This window comes from Hypanus sabinus, chromosome 2, assembly GCF_030144855.1.
Source record: "Hypanus sabinus isolate sHypSab1 chromosome 2, sHypSab1.hap1, whole genome shotgun sequence".
In the NCBI taxonomy this organism is placed as follows: Eukaryota; Metazoa; Chordata; class Chondrichthyes; order Myliobatiformes; family Dasyatidae; genus Hypanus; species Hypanus sabinus.
Window position 1 is genome coordinate 46550922 of NC_082707.1, and position 25773 is coordinate 46576694.

Sequence of the window (25773 nt, forward strand, 5' to 3'; positions counted from 1 at the left end):
GCGCCATATGATGGGTTGCACCAACATATCACAGCTCTCAACTGTTTTGCAAAATAATAATCTCTAAGAGAAGGCAAGCCCCATCCCCCCCCCTTTTCCTTTGCTAATTGCAAAGTTTTGAGATGAACTCTAGGCCTTTTACCCTGCCAAATATACCTTGATAGCATCTTGTTCCATTCATTGAATTGATTTTGATTAATCGCTATTGGTAGGGTCAGAAAGAGATATAACAGTCTGGGCAGTATATACGTTTTAATAGACTCAATCCTTGAACTGAGACTGAAAAAAGGAATCAGGCTCCATCTTGCCACATCTTCCTTAATTCTTTTATATAAATGCTGATAATTACATTCTGATAATTTTGCCAAATCTTTTGGCATAATAATGCCCAAATATTTGAAAGACTCTGTGTGCCATGCCCAGGGGTATCGACTTTCAGTTTCTCTTGGTGGGCTATAGTAATATGAAAGTAATTGGGTTTTATCTATGTTGATCTTGTATCCTGATAACTGACCATATTTTTCAAAGCATTACATCAATTTAGGTAAAGAGTATGTTGGTTGCCCTAGACAGATCAAAATGTCATCCACATAACAAGCCAATTTATGCTCTGTCCCTTTAATAGTAATTCCCCTGATATCTTCATTTTGTCTGATGTATTGAGCTAATGGTTCCAGATATAATGCAAAGAGTAGCGGTGACCATGCACGACCCTGTCTCGTGTCCCTTTCTAGGGTAAGACTACTTGATAAATATCCTAGCAGTAGGATTGTCTTATAGTGTCTGTATAGTTTTAATAATTGTGTCTTGGAAACCAAATCTATGTAAAACTCTGCGAAGAAAATTCCAATTAACCGAATCAAATGCTCTTTCAGCATCCACACTTATCACTATTGCTTTGATTTTATTTTTTTGTATATGATCCATAATGTGAAGTGTCCTTCGTATATTGTCTTGTGTCTAGCGTTGTTGTATAAAACCTGTCTGATCATTACGTATCAGTACAGGTAGAAACTCCTCTAATCGTTTGGCCATGATGGAGGTAAATAATCTATAATCTATAAAGGCATTTGTGCCTTTTTTAGAGCCCAGTTCAGTGTGGGGAGTAAAACAGGAATTAACTCATTTTTAAATTCTTTTTACCACTCTGCCATATACCCATCTGATCCTGGTGACTTGCTTAATTTAAACTTACTAATTGCAGCTTTTAATTCAGCTTCAGTTATGACAGCAGTCATCGTTCTATTTTGTTCTTCGCTTAAAGTGGGTAACTCTAAAGAATTCAAGAAGGTGTCAATTTGGGTTATGCTTCCCCCTGGTACTTTGGAATATGGAGTTTTGTAAAACACTTCAAAAGCTTCTTGAATTTCACTTAGCTTATTTTTTTTCATTTTCGTTCTTGGGTCCCTAATTCTATGAATTGTATTTTCTGCTTTCTTTTTTTTCAGTTTCCATGCCAGTATTTTCACAGATTTTGATCCACTTCCATAATGTCTTTTTTTCAGAAACATTAATTTTTTCCTGATTTCTTGCATAGCCAAACTATTAATTTCATTCCTAATTCTTTTAATTTTCCCTAATGTATCCTGTGCCAAATTCAATTTGTGTTTTTCTCTAGTTCCTTCAGCCTATTTTGTAATTCCTCTAATGTTTTATTCCTTATTTTTTCTTATATGAAGATATCGCTATAATTTTCCCTCTTAAGACCACCTTCAGAGTATCCCATAACACGGGAGGTGAAACCTCCCCATTATCATTAAATTCTAAGTAGAGACCAATTTCTTTTTTAATTTGTTCCTTAAAGTATGGATCATTGAGTAGACTTGAATTTAGTTTCCAAGTAGTAGTCTTTGGTTGTAGGTCAAAATCAACAGATAAATATATAGGTGCATGGTCACTTACATCTGTTGTCCCAATTCCACAGGTGTTTATTTTGTCTTTGTCTTTTCCAAATGTTATGAAATAGTCTATTCTTGTATATACAGAATGGGGGGCAGAATAATGAGTGTAATCCCTTCTGTCAGGGAAATGGTCCCCCATATATTAATTAAATCAACATCCTCAAAAAGTGTATTAACTTTCTTATGTAAAGATTTTGTTTCATAGGTTTTTCTATTGGAAGAGTCTAAGTTTGGTTGTAATTGTGAATTTAAGTCTCCCCCACATATCAGGAAACCTGTTTCTGTTACCATAACATCAGTAATTTTCTGAAAGAAACCAATATCACTTCCCGGGGGTGCGTATATATTCAATAGAGTAACTGAATTGCCATCTATATTCCCCCTTACCAGAATATATCTGCCCTCTTTATCTCCCATTTCGAATACTTTTTCAAAATTGAGCTTACTTGAGATAAGAATAGCAACTCCTCTCCTATGTCCTGATTTATGTGAGGAGAAAAACAAATTAGTGAAGCCCATTCTCTTTAGTTTTCTATGCTCATTATCACTTAAATGAGTTTCCTGTAAATATACTACATGGGCTTGTTCTTTTTTCATTTTAGATAGAATTCTATTACGTTTGATTGGATTTAATAGCCCATTGACATAAAAGAAATGAATTTTACCTTGTCCTTAACCATCTGTATTTATCTGTCAATGTATCATTGAAATTGGAATAAAACTTAATCGATCTACTCCCTGAACAAATAAGAACCAAGAAAAGCAAATAATAACAAAAATGGCAATGAATGTGTGATTCCAAGGCTGAAGTCTCTAGTAGATGACCCTGCATTGAGCTAGAGGAAATGTCTACCTATGAGGGATAACCCCTCCTACTTGTGAGTTGCAGTATTCATAAAGGTCATTGAACAGATCCATTATACAGAAAATATTTCGCTGTGTACTCCTCCTATAGTTACATACACACACACACACACACACACACACACACACACACACACACACACACACACACACACACACACATATATATATTACATACATATGCATATAAATATTTTTATTTTGGTGGAGAAAAAGGGTAAGTGAGCGAATAAAGAATAACAACTAAGTAATATAAAATCCACATTATAATAAGTATTTCCCGAGGTAGGTATATCACCGTCTAATCTGTTTCCATTTAGCTTCTCAGTATTTTTAAAGTTAGCCAAATCTTATGGCTCTTCTGAAGGGGGTGAGGACTGTCTTTGGAAAACGCCCGGTCTCCTGATATACTTCTCTTGGCCTCCTCCTGTCTCCTGCCTTCTCGATTCTTGCACTATTTCCCAAGTGCAGCGGGATAATCCCTCTGCCAGGCTTTCCCTCGGTTTGGTCATGCTGACGGGCAACCCTCTGGCCTTCATGTCTGTAGTCTTCCACCTCTTCCACTGTCTGGTACAACTGTGTCCCATCGTCATAAAACACTTGAAGTTTAGCGGGGTACGGAGTTTGAAATCTAATCTTTTTTTGCTTTAGTACTCGCTTTACTTCGGAGTATTCTTTACGTTTCTGCAGGACCACGGTGGGGTGGGGGGCGGTAATCTTGGTCAAAATATATTACTTTATTGTCTAAAAACACTCTCTTCTTACCCCAGGCCCTTTGTAGAATCTCCACCTTGGTGCTGTACCGAAGGAATTTAATTATTATTGACCGTGGCTTATCTTGGGTAGACTTCGGGACTAACACACGATGTGTTCTCTCGATTTCCAGCTCCATATTTGAGGGAAGCTCCAGCGCGTCCCGCAGCAACTTTCTGACAAACTCCGTCATAGACGAGCCCTCTGCTCCTTCGGGAACATTGTAGATTCTGATATTTTTCCGCCGTGATCTTCCCTTCAGGTCAAGCAGTTTACCTTCTTGGTGATTTAATATTTTTATCGTCTTACTCAGTAAGACATTTTGAATGCGATCTTCCACCTTCTCAATTCGAGTCTCTGCCACCGCTATTTTTTGATTGACGTTGGCAAGCTCTGACTTAAAATCATGTAGCTGTGGCTTTATTACTTTCTGGAACTCCCGTATCTCTTTCAGAATTTCAATCATATTCACGGCTTTGCCTGAACGAGGCCCAGTGTCCGCCTCGCTAGCACGCGGTCGGGTAGGAGAGCCGCTTGCTGCACTCCTCTCGGACGCAGGCTCCGCAGTGTCACTTTTCTTATTTCCATTCTTTTTCCCCATTCTTGCCCCTCTTTTCAGTTCAAATATTTTTTGAAAAATACTATATTTGATGGGTTAACGGGGCTTAATACGCATTTTTTCAGAGAAGCTAATAACTTAAGCTGTCATTCTCAATGATGACGTCACTGGAAACCCGTGTCCTTGTTTTCTGAACGTGTAGGTCTATTTGCATGATAGATGCTATGGCATCTGTCATAGACTGGTTCTGTTGGTATGTATATTGATGGAGAGTCCAGTGTGGTAGGAATGGGGTTTTTGCAGGAATGGGGTTTTGCTAGCCTTGCCAACAGCATCCAGATTCTCGGTGGCCAAAAAGCAGCTATTCAGCTTAATCCTACCCACCATTTGTCATGGCCTGGTAGGTTATGGCTCCTCAATACACTTCTATTTTTTTTAGTCTGATAAGAGAGATGATTCATTTTTCACACACTTCCAGAAGAGAGAAAGTCCATTTTTAAGTGGGCTCATGGACTTCCTGGCATCCTGCCATTTCTACAGCCTGAAGGAATTGGTTTTCCATGTAAGTGTTAAATGTGAGAGGTAGTTGCCCCTTTCTCAGTACAGTAATTGAAAGGGCTGCTCCTCAGGCTCTGATTGTTCTGGGTATGGAAAACCCAGTAGGTTTAAGGTGAGTGGAAGGAATTTTAAAGGGGATTTCAAGGGAACGTTTCTTTCACAGAGAGTGATTGATGTTTGGAACTTGCTGCCAGAGGAGATAGTGGTGGCAGATACAATCAGTGTTTCACAAACATTTGGACAGGCAGTTAAAGAGATAAGGCCAAGAAGGACTCTAAACTGGTGAGAAAAAATAGGATTAGTGTGGATGGGTAAAAGGACAGTATGAATATGTTGGGCAGAATGGCCTGTCTCTGTACTGCATAACTCTTTGACTCTATTTCTCTCACCCCCAGCTGAGAGTTTCAGAGCAATATGACATCCAAACAACTTTGCTCATTCTTCCTCAATTACGTCCTTCCTGTTCTCTCTTTCTAACATTTTCATTTTTTTTTCTATTCAATCAAATCATCTTTCAACCTCCTATCTTCCAATGAAGACCCCATCCTACTTAGTCTCTCTTCATAACCTAATTTCTCCAACCCTGGCATCATTTTCATCTTCATGGCTATTATTAAATCCCTCCTGTAACATGGTGGCAATACTCAAGGTATTATACATTCCAACAGAATCTTCCTGCTCTTGTACTCTATGGCTCAGCAAACAAAATGAAGGTTCAACGTTCAAAGTAAATTTAATATTTAATATTTAGTACATTGATCTGATATAGTTATTACTGTATAGGTTTTTGAGTATGCCCACAAGAAAAGGAAACTCTGGGACCATATACTACTCTGAGATTCATTTTCTTGTGGGCATACTCAGAAACCTGTAGAATAATAACTACATTCCTATCAATGAAAGACCACCCAACTAAAGCATCAATCCAGAGTGTAAAAGACAAAAAACTGTGTCAATGCAAAAAGAAAAATCAATAATATTTATAAATAGACAATAAATATCAAGCACGTAAGGTGAAGAGTCCTTGGAAGTGAGTCATTGGTTGTGGGAACCATTCAATGATGCGGCAAGTGAAGTTGAATGAAGTTATCCCATTTGGTTCAAGAGCCTGATGGTTGAGGGTCAATAACTGTTCCTAAACTAGGTGGTGCAATTCCCGAGCCTCTTGTATCTTCTTCCTGATGGCAGCAGTGAGAAGAGAAGAAATATTCTATGTCCTGTTTTAACCACTTATCTTTCTCTCCATCTTTAGGAATCCATTGTATAAGCAGAACATGTTCTTGCTATTTCTGGATCCTTTTCAGTATGTGACAATTTATTTGGCATTCATTTGCCTTGACGCATCTCTCCAGAATTAATTCACTCATCATTTCATCAATATCTCCTTGCAACCCACAAATTTTTCTTCACTGTCAATCACACTGCAATATTAATATTTTCTTTAATCATGCCTCTAATATTTAAATTCAATTCATTTAATGGCATTCAGTAATGTCATTGGTATCTCTGTCTTGCAACTTGCCACTTTCCCTTGGATCTCATGGGGTTTTCCTTTTCTAATCAATCTTGGACTTTGGATTTTGGACCTAGTAAAATCCCTTGTTAACATCAATGTGGACCATGTCAAGTACACTCTGCTTATCTTCAAGGCACATCCTTGGATTTTGGTGGAGTCTAAAGAGGAAACAGTGGAGGCCCTTGCGAAGATAATCTGCTTCATCTTTCTCCACTGTTGAAGTTCCTGATGAATGAAAGATGGTTACTGTTGTTCTGTGTTTAAAGGGAAGCAAGGACAAACAGAGAACTACAGGCTAGTTAGCCTGACGTCAGCAGTGGGGAAGTTACTGGAGGACATTTTGAGGGACACGATCTACTAGCATTTTGATAGAGAGATTCTGATTAGGAGGAGTCAGTATGGCTTTGTACATGAGAAGTTGTACTTGACAAATCTTCTAGTTTAAGGCTGTGGATATTGTCTATTTGGACCTTAACAGGGCCTTTGACAAGGTCCTGCATGTAAGCTGGTCTGGGAAGTTAAGTTCTATGGAATCCAGTGCAAGCTAGTTAGGTGGATTCAAAATTGGCTGACTTGGGAAGCAGAGGGTGGTGGTTGAAAGTTGTTTCTTGGAATGGAAGCTGGTAACTAGGGGTCAGTGTCAGGGCCTTTGTTATTCATGATGAAGGGTCCTGACCCGAGTCATTGACTGTTTATTCCTCTCAATAGATACTGCCAGACCTGCTGAATTCCTCCAGCATTTTGTGTGTGTTGCTTGGATTTTCAGCATCTGTAGATCTTCTCTTGTTTGTTATTCATTATTTATACAAATGATTTGGTTGCTAATGCACAAGGCTTGATCGGTAAGCATACAGTTAATGCAAAATTAGGCATTGCTGATCGTGAAGGTTATCATAGATGATCATTTAAGGAGCGGCAAATTGATTTGAGTAATGGCAAATTGATTTCAATATAGATAAATATGGAGTGATGCATTTTGTTAAGCAATGGAATGTTAAGGGACTAGGGAGTGTAATGGAACAGAATAACTTGTGCATAGTACATTGACACTGCTTCACAGGTAGATAGGGTGGAGAAAAGAGATGAGAAAATAGGAAAGTAGGGAGAAATCAGGGAAGTAAGAAAAATATTGTCAGGGATCCACAATTGAGCAGTTTGACAACAGGGATTAGGAGGTGATAAACATTGTCAAATATTGGAAAGAATAGGTGGAATGCTGTTGGTAGGAATTGAAATGATGGAGTACTAATGGATGGAGCAGTGGGTGTGTAGTCTGTGCTAAGAATATTTATACTTTCTTGTGAGCCCCTTAACACAATATTATCAGCACACAATGAACTGAAAATAAATATTTTACATATAATCTTGTCCACTTCTAGTTGGTTAAGGGCAAGGTTGCTGGTAGGGAAACAAACATTACCCCACCCCTATCCTTCTCATGCCTCAGGCTGAAATTACAGATGAGGTTCTGATGATATCATCAAACCGTATTCTCAAATTTACAAAAGGACTCCACTTCCTTTTAAAAGTGTGGTTTAATATCGGGACAGAGCAGGAAAGTGGTAGATTCAAAGCAATTAACAAGTTTATCTTTTTTGAACAGTTCACCTGACTAAAATGGTGATTCATATAATGGCCACTGTAAATTTTTGTTGAAGTGCTCCAGTTGAGCTGTAGGTGAGCCTTTCAGTATGAAGGCAGTTTGCATTACCCCTCTATGATACTCAGCTCCGGTTTATCACACTCACTTTGGAAAGCTGCAGCCAAAAATAGAAGCTCATGCATATTAAACACTTGGAGGGTGAGGTTACCATTGCCGCCAGTAAAAACTAGACCATGAGAATGACAACAAAGCAACTGTGAGCTGAACGTGACTGCTGCGATAGTGTGAAGAAGACACAATAGGAAAGCTTATTAGAATATTTATTGAAACTTAATAATTTATTCCAAAATTTCAAAACACAGGATTCCCTGCTTTTCTCCATCAATTATGCATCAAGTCTGCTGTGTGTTTCTCTCTAGCGAGCCTCAGTGAGATTCACTACCCACTCCTGCATTTTTCAAGTTCCGAAAGTCCAGTCTGTTACTGGTGAGAACTGCAGAAATTTATTTTTGTAAGTCTCAAGCTGCTAACTCAAAAATACTTTGGCAGCCCATTCAGCCACCCACCACTACCCCAAGCACCCTGCATACCTCCCCCCTGACTGCTAACCATTCCTCCTGGCCAGACTTGCCGGCTGTCAAAACCATTAAAACTGCTAGATGGTTTATGAATGTCATGCAAGAATATTCAAAGGCAATAAAAATTAGTTCTACCTTTAAAAATCATTATCAAGCTTTAGAAGGTGGAAAGATTGAAATACTTAAAAATATAAAACACTTGCAAATTAGATAATATTTTAGTTAATCAAACTAATTCAAAATAAGGAAATGACCAAAAATTTAGAAATGCTAATTTTAGCTCAGCCCCCTTCTGGGATTAAAGAAACTAAACTTTAAATAAAGATAGAATGAATTATAACAGTCTGTTTGCATTGTTTCATCAAAGCTTCAAATGAGTCGAGATTTTCTGACTCTGAAGGATGTTGATAACTCTGAAGATGGGCCAATTTATTGAATATTGCTGAAGCCTTGAACATTGACAGCTCAGATCAGTTTTGCAATATTTCTGCACCTCTTTCTCTTCACTTCTCCATTTCATGCAATCTAAGTCGAGCTTTCCATGCCTAAGTGTAGGCATAAAATGACAGATTCTCCCAAATGAAATTGGTATGGTATACTGTATTATTAGACCCAGAAGGAAAAATTATAATATATGTACCCTAATCGATGTATGATATTACTGAATGAAAGCAAGCTACAACAATTAATGCCATTTATGTTTTTGAAGATTTCTCATGTGCTAAATGGATTGAGAAGGATCCATGAATGGTTGTGTAAAAGGACAGTGGCTGGATTAATAGGAATAGAGCCAAAGTTCAAAGTAGACTTATTATCAAAGTAGATATACCATGTAAAAACCTTGAGGTTCATCTTCTTGCAGGCAGCCACAAAGCAAAGAAATACAACAGAATTCACGAGAAAAGAAAGCACCACAAAGACGATGTGCAAAGAATAAAAAAAGAAAAAAAAACAAATGGTCCATAGAACAAGAACCATACAGTCTCTGAAAGTAAGATCACAGCCATGAAGCTAGGTTACCACTGCAGCCGGTCCGGGAGCCTGATGGCTGCTGGCCACAGTCACAGAGCCAGGTTCAGAGCTGAGGCGAGTGCCAGTGGCTGCAGCTGCAAAATTAGTTCAGCGGCAAAGCCTCTGGAACACTGGCTTCCCTTCTGCCCTCTGAAACATGAATATTTTTAATCTGGCTCAGTGCTTAAATCAACTGATTCATTATTCACTCTCGGAACATTAGGTAAGGGAATTCCTAGCCAGCTGTGTGTTCTTCCTTATAACAGACATGAGGAAGCATGAAGATGGGTTTGCAATTTCTTAAAAGTCAAAATCAACTGAAATTTGTAGTGTCAGGCTGGGATTAGCAGGTTGGGATTTCAAAGGATGATGGTTGTGTATTTTACAGAGACAAACGTAAATTTTCAATAGTTTTAAGGGAGAAGGAAATAACGTGCATACAAATCCAAAGAAAAAAATGGATATAATAAAGGAGGCAAGTTTATTCAGCCTAACTTCCAGGATGAGGGAAAACATGACAATTGTTCGATATTGTCTCTTAACTCTTCCTTGATTTTGCCTTCCATCTTTTTTATTTCTTTTAACCTGCTTGCATCTCTTACTCCATGAATAACTTGTTAAAGGAATGCACGCACGGTGCTAATAGATTTGCTTACAGAAGAAATTCTCTTCAGATGAGTTGATTTTTTCCCCATGTTGTGGGCTTCTTTGAAGCTTTTCATTAGCTTTTTTTTAAAATTTGATGATTGAAGAAAGTTGAGAGGAATTCACTGAGGGTTTCTTAGCTATGAAGAGGGCTCTAAAAACACAGGAAAAAGCAAAATTGAGATCTCATTCAATATAATAATTACATATTATTAGATTATTGAATTAAAGGCACTGTTACATAATTAAATAAAACACCAAGGACACTAATAATTAGAAGGATGAATTTTCCATGTTGTTGTAGAACTGACTAAATCTGGCAATCATGTAGAATGGCATTTCTCATTAACTCTTCCTTTGATCCCTAGCTTAAACATTTCCAAATTGTGGATAAAAATAGATGAACAACTAACATGCAGATATAACAAATTATGCAAAAAGACCAAAATAATAATATTGGATAAATAAGAAATAATTAAGATTGAGAACACGAGTTGTAGAGTCCTTGCAAGTGAGTCCATAAGTTAAGGAATCAGCTCAGCGTTGGGGTAAGTAAAGTTATCTGCTCTGGTTCAGGAGCCCAATGTTTCCAGGGTTAACAACTGTTGCTCCACCTGGATGCATGGGATCTAAGGCTCCCAAACCTCCTTCCTGATCTACAGGACTGAATAGAAAACATGGCTAGATGGTGATGATGCATACTGCTTTCTTGCGACAGCATCCATATCAATGTGCGGAATGGTGGGGAGGGCTTTACCTGTGATGGACTGGGCTATATCCACCATGTTCCATTCAAGAGCATTGGCATTTCCATTCCAGGCTGTGGTTCAATCAGTCAGGACACTCTCCACTGTACATCTATACTATTTTGTCAAGGTTTTAGATAACATGCCGAACCTTAACAAACTTCCAAGAAGGAAGATGCCCTGCCATGTCTTCTGGTTCCAGCACAGATAACACTGAAGAGTTTAAAGTTACGGGCCCTCACCATCTGTGATCCCCTGATGAAGATTGGCTCATAGACTATCATTTTCCTCACCCTAAAGTCCATAACCAGCTCTTTGGTTTTGCTGGTGTTGACTGAGAGGTCGTTGTGGCACCACTCAGCCAGATTTTCAATCTCCCTCCTATATGCTGATTCATCACCACCTCTAATTCGGCTAACAACAGTGGTGTCGTCAGCAAACATATATAAGATATTCAAGCTGTATTTCAAGCTAAAGTTCAAGTTCATAGTCATTCAACTATATGCATGTATGCTGCCAAACAAAACAACATTCCTAAGGGCCAAGGTGCACAACACGGAACATATAAGTCACAGACAACACCTAATGTAAGATTACCACAAATAATTTAACAAATAATAAAAGGCATTTACAACACGAGTTAAAAAGTAAACAGAACTCACCCCCCCCCCCCCAGAAGAAGGTACCATGGCATTAGCAGAAGGATGGTTAGATGACAAACAGCTTCTTCACCCAGGCTATAAGACTACTGAACTCCCTACCACCACCCAGGTCTCATCATGTATGAAGCACCAGTAATGTTATACTGTTTACTTTATAACTTGTGTTGCATTCACTTTTTGATTTCTTCCCTGCCAAGAGCACAGGTTAGAAGGTGATAGATGGGGAGGGGGTATGAAGTGAGAGGTACATCATAGGAGCATCAGGGAGGGTTTTCATCTTCAATGAGTTCAAGCTCATTTTAAAGATCACTCTGCTGGGTAGTGCTGGTAGTCAGTAATTTCTAGTGTTTGGAAAACAAGAAAATGACATTTAGAAAAATGTTTCCTCTGTTTACATATTTAGCTCTGATCACTTACATTAGCTACATAATTGTAAGTGTTAAAAGTAGCATTGTATCAATATTTCAGAAGCGTAACCTCCTTATTTTTTGCATTCAATTACTGTAACAAAAACAGTAACATTTTGTTCGCTTTTCTAATTACTTGAACTAACAAATTAGGCTTTACTGGATTGTGCACTAGGATTGTGCATTAAGAGCTCTGCAACGTTTCACCAGTTAGAGAATGTTTTTTATTTTAACCTTCCTTGCCAAATGGCTTATAACATTTGTATATTGCCCTGATTCTTAGCAATAACCAACAATGGACATCTATATTTGCAGGGATACTTGGACAACAGTGATCAGAACATTACTACACTTCATTTGAGCAACTGGGTAGTTTTGCGGAAAATGTTGGTACCAGACCAGAAGAAAATACCAAAGGATTTCAGTTGGTTTGACTGGAAAATCCTGCAAATCAGATGTAATGTGAAATTTAACATTCCAAAAATTGTCTGATGCATAAAGAATTCATGGATATCTACCCACACAGTAAAGTTAAAAGTTATTCTACATTGAACCAAAACCAAAGTTATTGAAAGATTGTTGCGGAGAACATATTTTGGATTCCAAATAATGCTCAAATTAACTGATTCAAACAAGCAGAATGAGGTCTGTTATCAAATTAGCTAAACAGACACAAACAGGAGAATCATGAAAATATTCAGCAGTAGAAGTTAAATATTTTTATTTTAAATCCTTTGGAATAATCAAAGACATCTTAGGCAAGTAAATGATTCTTCAAGACAGAATTGGGTGTTCCCTACTACTGATAATTCATGAAAGGTCAAGTAATTGATTCAGCACCTAGAAAGAATTGTAACCAAATTCAATTATAATCTATTTTTTTTTTGTGTAGGGACAGCAAAATTTTAAAACAATTGTCTGGATTCTCAAAATCCATTTGATGCAGACAAAACAATTACTGCACTGGTATAATTATTACTCTGTGGCTCAAATTAATGTGTTTACAACTCCAAATAATGGTAAGTGTGAGGCTGGCCTCACTGGGATCCCACAGGAATTAATGTTGGATCTGTTCTCTTGGCCATTTCTTATGAGAGGGAACATTAAGAGAACATAGGAGAAGCTTTGCATTTAGTAAAACACCCTTCTATGTCTCATGAGTGCTTCACAAGTAATGAAGTGTTTTTGATGGTTGCTGAGTAAATTGTGGATAAAATTGGCAACCAGCCTGCACAGAATAATTTCTCACAAATATGTGTTGGATAGCTGACAGACACTGTTTTAGGAATGGGGGTTGAGGGGTAAATATTCACTGGGACACCATTTTTTTCAAATAAGCTTATGAGATCTTTCTCAGATGTTATACATGTGTCTCCCAGGGTATCTGTGGAAATGCACTATAGAATGATAACATCATTTGAAAGGTTGAAAGAGTAGAAGATGAAAACGAGGCACAAGTAGACTTTTTCAGTAGACTTCATATCTGATTTTTAGATTTGGACTTAGCTTTCACGGTAGATTGTACCAAAGGTTTTTAAAGGAGTTAGCACCAAAGGTTTTTAAAAACCTTACTGGTGTGGTGTTCATGATATTTGTTATAACATGTTAAAATGCACATCAGGTATCAGGTGTCTCCTTCAAAAACATTGTGTCTCATTGATGATAGCAGATTGCAAGAAGATTTCCTGCAAACTGACGCCAAGATAAGCCCTTCCACTAAACTGTAGAAATTAATTGTTGCAGTATATCACTGGCTCAACCTGTTCCATTTGATAAGATGTCATTGCCAAATTTCAGCTCTAAATTATTGACAACAATACTTTTATAGCTCGTGTCAAGACTGGATCTACGCTAAACTGGTTTGCACAATTGATTTGCAGACATCCACCAATCAAAGATTCAGTCAGGTAAAGAAAATAACAATAGTATAAAAACATATATCCATTGAAAATGCACAGAGCTCATTTGATATGTGTTTGAGTTGTTGCATAACTACTTGTTACTGATCCATTAAGCAGACTGGATCATAAAAGAAGATTTTTATTAACTATTCGGTAGAGTGGTCATGAGAAAAATCTGCTGAGATAAAATTGAAAGAACCACATCAATCAAAATCAGCACTTTTCCACTGTGTCATAGCTTTCCCCCACTACTCAATTACAATATCCACAGTGATATATCAGTTTGCTGATCTAAGCAAAATAATTTGCAGTTTTTCAAGTTGTAGTTTAACACAGACATCAGTTAAGGAAATATGATTATCCAACAGACTTAACAGCTCCAAATTAAATTTGTATTTTAACACTGACATCAGCTAATAAACATATGATTATCCAACAGACTTAACAGTTCCAAATTTTTAATAAATAGCATGATAATACATGTCTTTTTAACTTCCCTTCAGAATGATAAAGGATACATTAATCTGATTCGTGAACTATTGGCCCTACTAAAGGTGCAAGTCACAAATTGCATCCTACTTAAAGTTCTAAGTAAACTTATTATCAAACGCCATATATGTTACCATATTCAGCCCTGAGAATAATTTTCTTGCAGGCATTCACAGTAAGTACAAAGAAAAAATAATAAATAAATAAACAACAAATATTGAGAACATGAGATGAAGAGTCCTTGAAAGTAGGTTGTGAAAACATTTCAATGATGGGACAAGGGAAGTTGAGTGAAATTTTTAGTTCAATATCCTAATGGTTGAGGGGTAATAACTCTTCCTGAACCGGTGGTGTGAGTCCTGAGGATCCTGTACCTTTTTCCTGATGGCAGCAGTGTGAAGACAGCATGAACTGGGTGGTGGGGGTCCCTGATGATGGGTGGTGCTTTCCTGTGACAATGCTTCATGTAGATGGGCTCAATGGTAGGGAAGACTTTATCCATGACCGACTGGACTGCATCCAGTACTTTTTGTAGGATTTCCACTTCAAGGAAATGGTATTTCTATACCAGGGTGTGAAGCAGGCAGTCAATACACTGTCCACCACACATCTATAGAAATTTGTCAAAGGTTCAGATGTTTGGCTGAGTCTTTGCCAACTCTGAATGAAGTGGATGTGTTGCTATGCTTCTTTGTAATTGCACTTACATGCAGGACCCAGGACAGATTCTCTGAAATGATAACACCGAGGAATTTAAAACTGACACTTTCAACCTCTGATCCTTTGATGAGGGCTGGCTCATGGACCTCTGGTTTCCTGCTCCTGAAGCCAATTTTCAGCTCCATGGTCTTGCCAAAATTGAGTAAGAGGTTGCTCAGTCAGATTTTCAGTCTCCCTCCTATATGCTGATTTGTCACCACCTCTGATTTGGCCTATGACAGTGGAATCCTTAGCAAACGAGTTTGGCATTGGAGCTGTGCTTTGCCACACAGCATAACTGTTAAGCGAGTAGAGCAGCAGCTAAGCCCACAATCTTGTGATGTGCCTGTGCTGACGGAGATTGTGGAGGAGATGTTGCCAATCCAAACTAACTGTGGTCTGCAAGTGAGGAAATTGAGGATCCAATTGCATAATGAGTTATTGAGACCAAGGTCTTGAAGCTTAATGATTAGTTTTGAGGGAACGATGGTACTGAATGCCGAGCAGTAGTCGATAAAGAGCATCTTCATGTATGCATCTTCGCAGTCCAGATGCTCTGGGGTTGAGTGAAAAGCCAATGTGATGGCACCTACTGTGGACCTGTTGCTCCGGTAGGCAAATTGGAGCGGATCCAAGACACTTCTCAGGTAGGGGTTGATATTTCATCGCCAACCTCTCAAAATGCTTCCCTGTAGATGTGACTGCTACTGGATGATAGCCATAGAGGCAGGTATTCTTCTCAGGTACCAGCATAAGTGAAGTCTGCTTGAAGCTGGTGGGTACCTCAGACTGTAGAAGCAAGAGGTTAAAGATCTCAGTGAACACTCCAGCCAGTTGATCAGCACAAGGCCTTGGCCCAGTATCCTATCTGGGCCAGATACTTTTCGTGGGTTCAGCACCCTGAAGGTTGCTTAGGCCTGAGAGAGTGAAATCACAGGATCATTGGAGGCTGCAGTGGTTCGTAATGGTTCCTCCATGTTTTGACAGTCAAAGTAAGCATAGAAGACTTATATGTAGGATGTAAACATTCTATATTGTTTCAGTGTCAGAATGAATGTATTTGTTTACACTAGGGTTTACCCTTGAATTTATAATGACAAGAAGTACACTCACCCTTTTCTGACACTGGGTTAATTCTAAAATATTTATTTGCGACATAGGGAAATAGGCAGCTTGATAAAGTACATATAAGGAAGACATCTCAATAAGATGGATCCACGGAGAGCAACAATCAGTCAACAAATGGATTCTGCATAAAATTGATTTTCTGCTAACAAAATTGCCTTAAACTAATTCCAATAACTATTATGATGATGAGTATCATATCGTGGGACATCAGTTTAGTTTGATCGGATTATTCAAATGGAGAATACATTTTATAGGCATACAAGCACAGTACTTGGAAGATTGTTTGCTAGTATTCTGAAAGGGAAAAGCAAAAAAATGATACGTTCTGTCATATCTCACTTTCAGACTACAGCACAGACCTGTGAAAGAATCAGGAAGCCACTCTTCCAAAAACCATCGCTCTACTTTTTGTTGCTGTCCTTGTAACTTCGTAGAAAACATAATTAATCACTACTCTAAGTTGCAAATACAGATGATTTGTATACTGAATTCTCTTTTGTTGTGATTTCTTTCGATTTTACAATAACATCTACAGTCTAATGACACCTCTGGCAGAAAGGAATAATCAATCTAAACAGTGCATGGGAGCCAAAGAAAAATATTTAGAATGATCAGGACCACGGAGGTTATTATTATAAGCTACCTTAGCTCTCTGAATATGTTGGGCTGATTGACTTCCCCCATTCAGCCCACCTGGCAATGTCATTAGAATTAGAAAGCATTTTCTTACAGCTCAGTATTTTTTAGTTTACTGTTAACTTTCAAAGCTGAAATACTGTTTAAAAATAATCATGTACGCTGTGCTTTGGAAGAATTAGAAAGCTAGCGGGGCACTTTTTGATTGTAAAGTTCTGCCTGCTTTTTAGAAGAATTGAGATAATTGATTAATGGTGCAGAGAAGAAAACAGAAGAATACAATGCCACTTTGGGTTAGTGATGCAATATTTAAAACAATTAGCTGCACTTAACTGGAATTTATGTGGACTGTACGGGAAACATCTGTAAGAGAATCAGATTTTTTTCAAGGTCGAATTACTTCATGGTCATTGACTATAAAACAAATCAAAGCTTCAGTGGAAGGTTAAACAAGACAAATCTGCATTGTTTTAGTTTACTTAAAGTAAAAGAATCTAACATCTATCAAATGATTAGTGTTAAAAGTATAGTCAAATTTAAGGTAAAATTATTTTCAAATTGATTGGAAATATTGCACCATTTTAGGAAGTGAATTGTGAAAAGACTGTAGTTTCCTATTTTACATTTGTTCATTATTGAAGGACGAACATACATTTTTAAAAAGTACAGAACCGTGCCACAGTTATGGCCAAATTTAATTCCCTAATGCAGTTGCCTGTGTTTAAGAGGAATGGGGCTTTCAGGAAGCTAATGTAGGGGATTTCAGCTCAAGGCAAATTTTTCCGGCCAATGAATTCATCTTCCTCCCAGCAGAGATGACGAGGAGTTCACGGTAGTTTTATCTATTCAACAAAACTAAGGTGTCAAGAGAAGTCATAATTTTAATGCCAACACTTAGCTGAAAATTTCCTGTTTAAAAAATATATGTTGCAATTCAAGGCCATGACACTGTAGAATAGACAGAGTTTTATTTGGATAGGAATTAATCAGATTGAGCTCAACATTTCACTTCCCCTTGTTCTTTGGGAGGGTGATGTTTTGTCAAGGAAAGGTCAAAAAAGACAGAAAACAGCAGGACCAGCATCCTAATTAAAACGACCCTTTTCATTGCTTTGGATTCAGACACAAATTTCTTCACACCTGAATACAAATATACATTTCCAACTCAATGTTACTTACATAATGAAAATATACTATAGGTGTGTTATGGAAAGATAATGTAGAATCAATTTCTTATGCTCAACAGTAGCGGCATGAAGATCTGTTGACGAGTAAAAGCTAATTAGTAGCTGAATGAAGAGCTCCAAACCTCTCTCTTATGCTTCTATTTTTGTATGAACATCTTTGATCCTCTCTACTTTGACAGTTAAGGTGCAGTATTCTGAGGATCACCAGAATGACGATACACTACCACCAAACTATGTAGAATCAAAAAGATTTACTGTATGCTAATAGGATAAAGCCAAAACCAGGCAGAATCCCTGAAAAAAAATCGAATGACACATTTTCTTATACCTAAATTGCTGAGTTCCCAATACACCCCCCACCTCATATTAGGAGGATCTTTAATCCTATCTGTTCACCAGAATTATTTGGATCACATTTATGTTATCTTATGCACATATAGAAGATATTTGGCTGATGATCTAGTTTTAATATACTCTGACTATTTTACTATATATTGAAGCGAATGAATGATATTTTACCATGTTCATCTGAGCAACTATGACTTACCTACATTTTAAAAAGTGTGAGATTATGAATTTAAATTTATTTTTCATTTTCTTCAACTATAGTATGCAAAATTATTCAGATCTTGATGAAAGCCAATTAATAAACACGAGTGCCATTTAGAGTGTAATGAAACAAATCCAGCCTGCATGCTGTTGATTCATTCAATGCTGTTGTTCACCTCGATAAGTACAAATGATATTTCCTGAATTATGTAATTTTCTTGTGCACATCATATTCTAGATATTAATGTTTTTCAGAGTTCATTTTATTTTCACAGTGGGATTTGCTATTGATAGTGTCAAAACCTATCATCGTAGAAAAAGCAAGTCACTTTCATCTATTATTCTCAGCAGGTTCAAATGTACATCAATTTTCGTGATCAAAGATGCCTTTAAGCCTTTAACGTGGATTGGAGAAAATCAAATGCATGATAAAGGCATGCTCACGAGCTAATCAAGCTTAATCCGAAAGCCTTTTTCCAATTTGCAATTTACTGTTATTATTCGTACATTTAGATTTAATCATACACAGCAAGACATTAGGTTAAAACTACAAGTACAAGGCATTTTGCATTGACTTTATTGTTTCATTTTGTGCCAACAAAAAAACGATAGACACTTCTTCATCAAATATTTTAAAAATAACATCCATTTTGCTTGTACAGATTTACACATTGTATGTACAGAAGTGAGGACATTCAATGCTTGGTGCTCCTTTCTTTTGCACGGCAAAGAAATATATTATATCCAGTCACAAAACTATTTACAGACAATAGAATACTGGTTAAGAATTCACAACAGTGCAATTTACAAACCACGGAGTGTAACAGGCAAGAGTAAATTCTGTGAATCAATAAAGAGATTGTAAACAAATACTTAATTTAAGACAAATAACCATGGCATGTCACTGAATAAAAGCAACAGCACCCATTCCATAAGGAGAGAACATAAATGAAAGAAATCTGTTCATTGCTGAATATCAATTCAATTAAATCAGTTAATAATTTCCATGTACGTGAAGTAGTTTTCCTTTATCTCATCACACTCTGATAAAGAAATAGAAATAGTTGTGAAATTGCTTAACAGCAAAAGTGAAAGAAAGCATAACAGCAAATCATTTTATGTCTCTCCCAATTTTTCTTCATTTGATGTTACTGGAAATGAACTTTTGAGAAATAATTGAATAACAGTGTCATCAAAAGCAAACACTATTATGTCAAAGGACATGCTATCTCTTTCCAGTTGCTTCCAAACTCATGAGCTTCATCTGTCCACAAATGTAGCAAGATTTATCAACCACTGTAGCATGCTTACGTGTTGTAGTCAGAATATCTTCAACCACGGAAATAATTTCATGGTACTATTAATTTGAAAGGCAAAACACAATCTAACAGTGCAGTGTCTTTCTGTTGTAGTATTCAATATTTAGATTTAAATATTATATATATTACATCTCATGGGTTTAAATTTATGATAGTTCATATATATCATATGTTCCAGAAGGAACACTCTTTCAAAAGGCATTAACTTGGCTTACCTATCCATTAATTCTCCATTTCTCAAATCAAAGAATATGGGATCAGGAAAACATCTTTTATGTGTACAGCCTTAAAACGTGCTTGAGAATTTTCATTTAAAATCAAAACTGTATCCTTTCTGTGATCTAGTTAGTCAACACTAAGTATATGTTGGAATAAAATGCCGTTGTTCTTAATGCTGCAGTTGGAGGTTCCCATCTGCTTCAAAAGGGCATGACGGGTGCCCAAGAAGTGCAGGGCGAGCTGTCCCAGTGGCTATTGACAGAGACGCTCACATCTACTGAGATGAAGTACTTTGAGAGCTTGGTCATGACTGGAATCAACTGCTTCCTAAGCAGGGACCTGAACCCGCTGCAATTTGCCCATCACCACAATAGGTCAACAGTGGATGCAACCTCACTGGCTCTACACTTGGCCTTGCTTCACCTGAATAACTGTAATGTGTAATCAGGCTGCTGCTTATTGATTACATCCCAGCGTTCAATACAATCATACCCTCAGTTCCAATCCACAAACCCCAGAATCTGAGCCTCTGTACCTCTCTCTGCAACTGGATGCTTGACTTCCTCACTGGGAGAACACAGTCTGTACGGATTGGAAATAACATTTCCTCCTCGCTGACAATCAACACTGGCACACCTCGAAGATGCACACTCAGCCCAATACTCTACTCTCGCTCTACAACCACAAACGTGTTGCTAGGCACAGCTCAAATGCCATCTATAAATTTGCTGAAGGCACAACTGTTGCTGGCAGAGTTTCAGATGGTGATGAGGAGGCGTACAGGAGTAAGGTAGATCAGCTGGTTGAGTGATGTTGCAGCAACAAGCTTACACTCAGTCGGTAAGACCAAGAAGGTAATTGTGAGCTTCAGGAAGGGGAAGTCAAGGGAATACACACCAGTCCTCATTGAGGGATCAGAAATGGAAAGTGTGAGCAGTTTCAAGTTCCTGGGTGTCAACATCCCTTGAGGGTCTGTCCCGGGTCCAACATATCAATGCAGTTACAAAGAAGGCACAATAGTGACTATATTTCATTGGGATTTTGAGGAGAATTGCTATGCCACCAATGACACTTGCAAATTTCTACAGATGAATGACGGAGAGCATTCTAACCCGTTGCATCATCGTCTGGTATAGAAGGGGCACGGCGCACGATTGGAAAGGCTGCAGAAGGTTGTGTGCTCAGCCAGCCTCTTCATGGGCACTAGACTCCTCAGCATCTAGGACAACTTCAAAATGTGGCGTCCCATCACCAAGGACCCCCATCACCTCGGACATGCCTCTTCTCATTGCTACCATCAAGGAGGAGGTACAGGAACCTCAGCATTTCAGGAATAGCCTCTTCCCCTCCGCCATCAGATTTCTGAATGGACAATGAACCCCTGAAAACTGAGCCAGTATTTTTTTTCTCTCTCCCTCTTGATGCACAACTTAATTTACAGCAAAATAACTAATTTCATTCCATATGCGAGTGATATTGAACCTGATTCGGATTGCGTATAATAGTTCGGGATAGACTAGGTGGGCCCAAGGGGCTGTGTTGTAGTGCTCTGTGACTCTCTGTGTGTATCTGACAAAAGCTTGGGATTTTGACGTCACAAGTCAAAGTGTGACTACCTCTCTCTGGTTGCTGCACAAAGAGAAATGTGATAAGAAATGAGGACACGAGATAGTATGGAGAAAATAATGACCTGTATTTTAAAAAGAGGAAACTAACACAAAGCTTTGGAAAATTAAACCTGTGGAAAAATGAATTTGGAGAGAATGCAACACTAAAACTGGAAAAATATAATTTTATCTTTCGTTAAGCTTTTATTCAACAAATGAAGTTATTTCAAATTAAAGTGACAAGGTGGGAAGTGATTGAATAATACTGTCCTAATGCACCAAATATATTCTTTGCTGTATGTGTCTGCATCTGCTTGTGTGCATGCATGTGTGTGTCTGTGTGTGTGGGAGGAGGCATGGATGATTAGCAGCTGACTATAGGTGTGGAATCTGTAAAGTGACTGTTAGCTAAGCCCCAAGGCATCAGTTCCAGATTTGCCTTTAATTGGCTGTCAGGCCAAATTACAACAACCCCAGTGATACGCTTGATATAATTGAACATTCCCATGGTCACTCCGAAGAGCTTCTCCAGCAGATGTAAGCGTGAAATGGAGGTGGAGGTTAAAGGAATAGGTTGCGGCCCCCTCCCTCTCCCCCCTATGGAGCCATGTCAGGGTCCTGCTCCTCTAAAGCAAGGGAAACGGCAAATTATTTCGTCTGATTTTGTAGCAGAGCTATATCAGGCCTCTCAGTGCCTCGTGTAAGGGTGTGAAATAGATTAAGGTACCTGGGGAACACCTGAACGTAGCCTGAGTCAATATTTTCTTCCGTTCTCAAGCGCACCGCCTTACAAAACCGGACGATTGAGGTTTGCGTTTAGAGACCAAGAGTGTATTCAAATGTACGCCACTAACCTTCAGCGTCGCCTTAAAATTTCCAGTGCGGATATCTGACCGACTGCTTATTCAATTGCCATAACCTGATGGATTTGTCTTGTAAACCACATCCCGGCCTGACGTTCACCCAGCTGTAACTGCACCTGCCACTCTAACACCAGCATTCGTCTCTCTAGGTAAACGCTTCGCTTCCCTGCCCTTGCTCACGGGATAGCGGCACACGATGCTGGTCAACTGGACATCGCCGCCACTGCAGTGAATAGGGGGAGGGGACTTTCAGAAGGGCAGTATGTTGCCGGTCATGTTACCCACACAAATCGTGTCCCAGCGCCAGCCATCATTGTCGCTACTTCCATAGGAAGTTCATTGTCAGAGAGACCAGACCGGCTCACGCATCGCAACTTCCATTTCTAAGTGTTAAATCTTCTACTTACTCATTTAGGGAACGAATAAAGTTGGCGCAAAATTGTAAGCCAGACAATGTCCTTTTGAAAAGCATTTTGTGCATGCATTTTCCCGAATTGCACTAAGTTCTTCCTCTTTTTACCATCTTAAAGTTACAGTAAAGATGAGGTACAGGGAAGGTGAGAGGCAACACGCGGGATGTGATCGCTGCCGGTTCCGAGGACGGGTGCAATTATCCCATCTCTTGCGGGTCGCCTTCCTCGCTGTCGTCCGCTGCTGCCACCGCGTCCTGGTCGCTGGTTCCGCTGCCCAGCGACGACTCACTGCTGGTGCTTTCGCCGGACAGGAGTCGAGTAACTCGGAGATCAGCCCTCAGTAACTGGACGTCGTTGCCTATCGTCAATTCGCCCAGCTCGCTGATAAGCTCGGAATAGCTGTGGCGCTCGTCGCTGGCCGAGGGCTCCGTTCTGCCCAGGATGTCCTCGTACTCCAGGCTGATCTCCAGCAGGGCTCTCTGTTCCTCCTCCTCCCCCACCAGGTCCTCGGTGATCGAGCCCAGCTTCGGGGCGCTTCTGCTCCTCTCCACCGGAGGCTTGTAGCTGCACTGGCCGTTCATCAGCTTCCTCAGCGGAACCAAGGGGATGCTCTGCTCCCCGACCAGCTTCTGCTGCTGGTGCCTGGCGTCGTCCCTCCTCTTCAGCCTCTTGAACTCGGCCAGGGCGTTGCTGGAGGTCTGGTAGAGGAGGAGGGCCATTGCCTTAGCTTTCTCGGGCTTGGAGACCAGCACGGCGTGACACCTCAGCATCACAGCCTTGTGCTTCAGTTCGTGCCTGTAGATCCAGGCGAAGATTTTTGGAGATCGGGGATCTGCCACGCAGTAGGTGATCCTGTGCAGGAGGTACAGGTGACCCGGTCTCCTTGCCTTGCCGTCGACGTGAACCATGCGGATTCCCTGAGAGCTGATGGTCAGCTTCATCCTGGTGCCGCTCTTGCCCTGCTCGCTCTTGCTCCAGATCTTGGTCACCGCCACATCGGCGCAGCCCTCGCCTTTGGATTGAATGGTGGCGGCGTTGCCGAGGTACAGCACCGTGTAGGTGGGATCCTCGCCCGTGATCTTGATCTTCCTCCTCTTGGATTTAAACATGCTGCAGACCCGGTTGAGGGCACTCTCCGCCACCACGTCCGGGCAGGCGCGGGCAAGCGAAGTGATAGTGTTACAGTTCAAACTCACCGAGTAGCCGAGCTGCTTCGGCTGCTGCTTCTCGATTAAATCAAATTTATTTTTCTTCCAAGGTAGCATCGCTGATGCATAAATATATTGATATATATTCTTAATTTGTTTACAGGGCTATAGGTGCGGGGAGGTGAGCGCCGCGGCCGTTTCCATGCCTGTCCTGGACAGGCTGCCGGCTGATCATGTTCCTTACACTGACTCGTGTAAGTTCCAATGGTCCGAGGTAGAGAGCTGTAAATATCAACTGGGGCGAACCATCCAGTCATCGGAGTGGGGAGGAGCAGATTGAGGAAGTTCCCGAGGAGATAGAGCAATTAACCGTTCCAATGCCTGGGAACCGCTGCTGGCTCTTTGCCAACATTGAGGTGCCCCTCGATCACGAATGCCCAGCGCTCGCTGCACACCAATTGAGACCATAACTTCTACTTTTGCTTGTGAATGTTTTGTCACCAAAACAGAGAGAGAAAAGAAAATAATTTATTCATGAACGCATTACGCAAGATTCCTGAGCTCACGCTGATGAGAGGTAAAGCGGCCGAGGGTATGATGTTCAGATATTAATACCGAGAAGCTGGTGGGTGGGAGAGTATTCCTTGGAACAATGAAACTCTTCACCGGCAAAAGTGCCCACTTTTAAGGCCACCTTGGCTTGCTGCCCTGGTCCACTTTCCGCTGATGTGGGTTGGAGAAGTTTGCACCGCCGCCTGCCGTCAGGAAGCCCCCCGGCAGCCCGAGGCTCGCTTTATTGTTTTAGTGACGGCTGTTCCTGGAGCTGCTGGAACTCAAAGAGGTTTAATTCCCTCCCGATTGTTTTCTACCTCTGCTGCTGGACTGATTGTCCCACTCCCATCGGGGAGGAGGCTACTTAACATCCACGCTAGGACCACCAGATTCAAAAACAGTTAACTTTCCCCAAGCAGCAAAGCCCATCAACACCACCACCCACTAACTCTACCACTACTTTATTATTTCCTGTATGTACAGCCTAGCATCACTTTATGGACATACCGCCAATCTATGTACTGAATACAAGCTAGCTTATGTATTTATATTTATTGTGTTTTTTTAAAATAATTGTGTTCTTTGTCTTTTGTGTTTCTGTGGTGCATTTGGATCTGGAGGATCAGTTTCTTTGCTCTCCTTTAAACGTGTACTGGAAACGACATTAGATATTAAAAAACAACAAATACAGCTTTTACAGCTTCTCCCAGCCATTAGGTTTCAGAACAGCCCACGAAACCGTGGACTTATTACCGCGTTATTCAGCAGGTCAGGCAGCATCTATGGAAAAGAGCACAGTTGATGTTTTGGGCCGAGACCCTTCAGCAGGAAGGGTCTCAGCCCAAAACCTCGACTGAATTTTCCCCCTAGATGATACCTGGCCTGCAGAGTTCCTCCAGCATTTTGTGTGTTTTGCTTGGATTTGCAGCATCTGCAGATTTTCTCTTGCTTGTGATTGATTATCTCGCTATTCCTTTTTTTTTGCACTACAGTTTTGTAAATTCTAGATTTGTATGTCTTTGCACTATACTGCTGTGTAAAACAACACATGTCACTCATAGAAAGTGATATTAAATCTGATTCTGATACTTAAACCTAGCTTTACATCGTTAGCCTGATATCCAATTGTGAGGCAGAGCTGGATCTTTTTCCAATTACTCGATGTCAGGTCTAACCACTTCCAGCAGTAGCTGAACATGCGGTTAAGTACCTCAGAAGGCTTTTATTGGTGGAGGAGCAATATCATTGGAAGTTGTCACT

The 25773-nt window shown here is 39.7% G+C and overlaps 2 protein-coding genes across 3 annotated transcripts in view; one reads left to right on the forward strand and one right to left on the reverse strand.

Moving 5' to 3' along the window:
- Positions 1-7697: 7697 nt before the first annotated feature.
- Positions 7698-24226, reverse strand: fam43a (family with sequence similarity 43 member A). 2 transcript variants are annotated; one of them, XM_059945458.1, is made up of 2 exons: positions 22808-24226; positions 7698-10142 (listed from the first exon to the last, which is right to left on the reverse strand). In XM_059945458.1, exon 1 carries the CDS (start codon positions 24076-24078, stop codon positions 23011-23013), a length of 1068 nt encoding a protein of 355 aa, XP_059801441.1. In that variant the 5' UTR covers positions 24079-24226; the 3' UTR covers positions 7698-10142; positions 22808-23010. The 2 variants fall into 2 exon arrangements, with proteins under 2 accessions (XP_059801441.1, XP_059801437.1); XM_059945454.1 differs by having other exon boundaries at positions 7705-10142; positions 22392-24226.
- A 183-nt stretch (positions 24227-24409) lies between these two features.
- Positions 24410-25773, forward strand: part of lsg1 (large 60S subunit nuclear export GTPase 1) — a 40167-nt gene continuing 38803 nt past the window's right edge. Inside the window, exon 1 of the mRNA XM_059945442.1 lies at positions 24410-24538. The gene's annotated coding sequence lies outside the window, so the exon portion shown is untranslated. The remainder of the gene's footprint in view (positions 24539-25773) is intronic.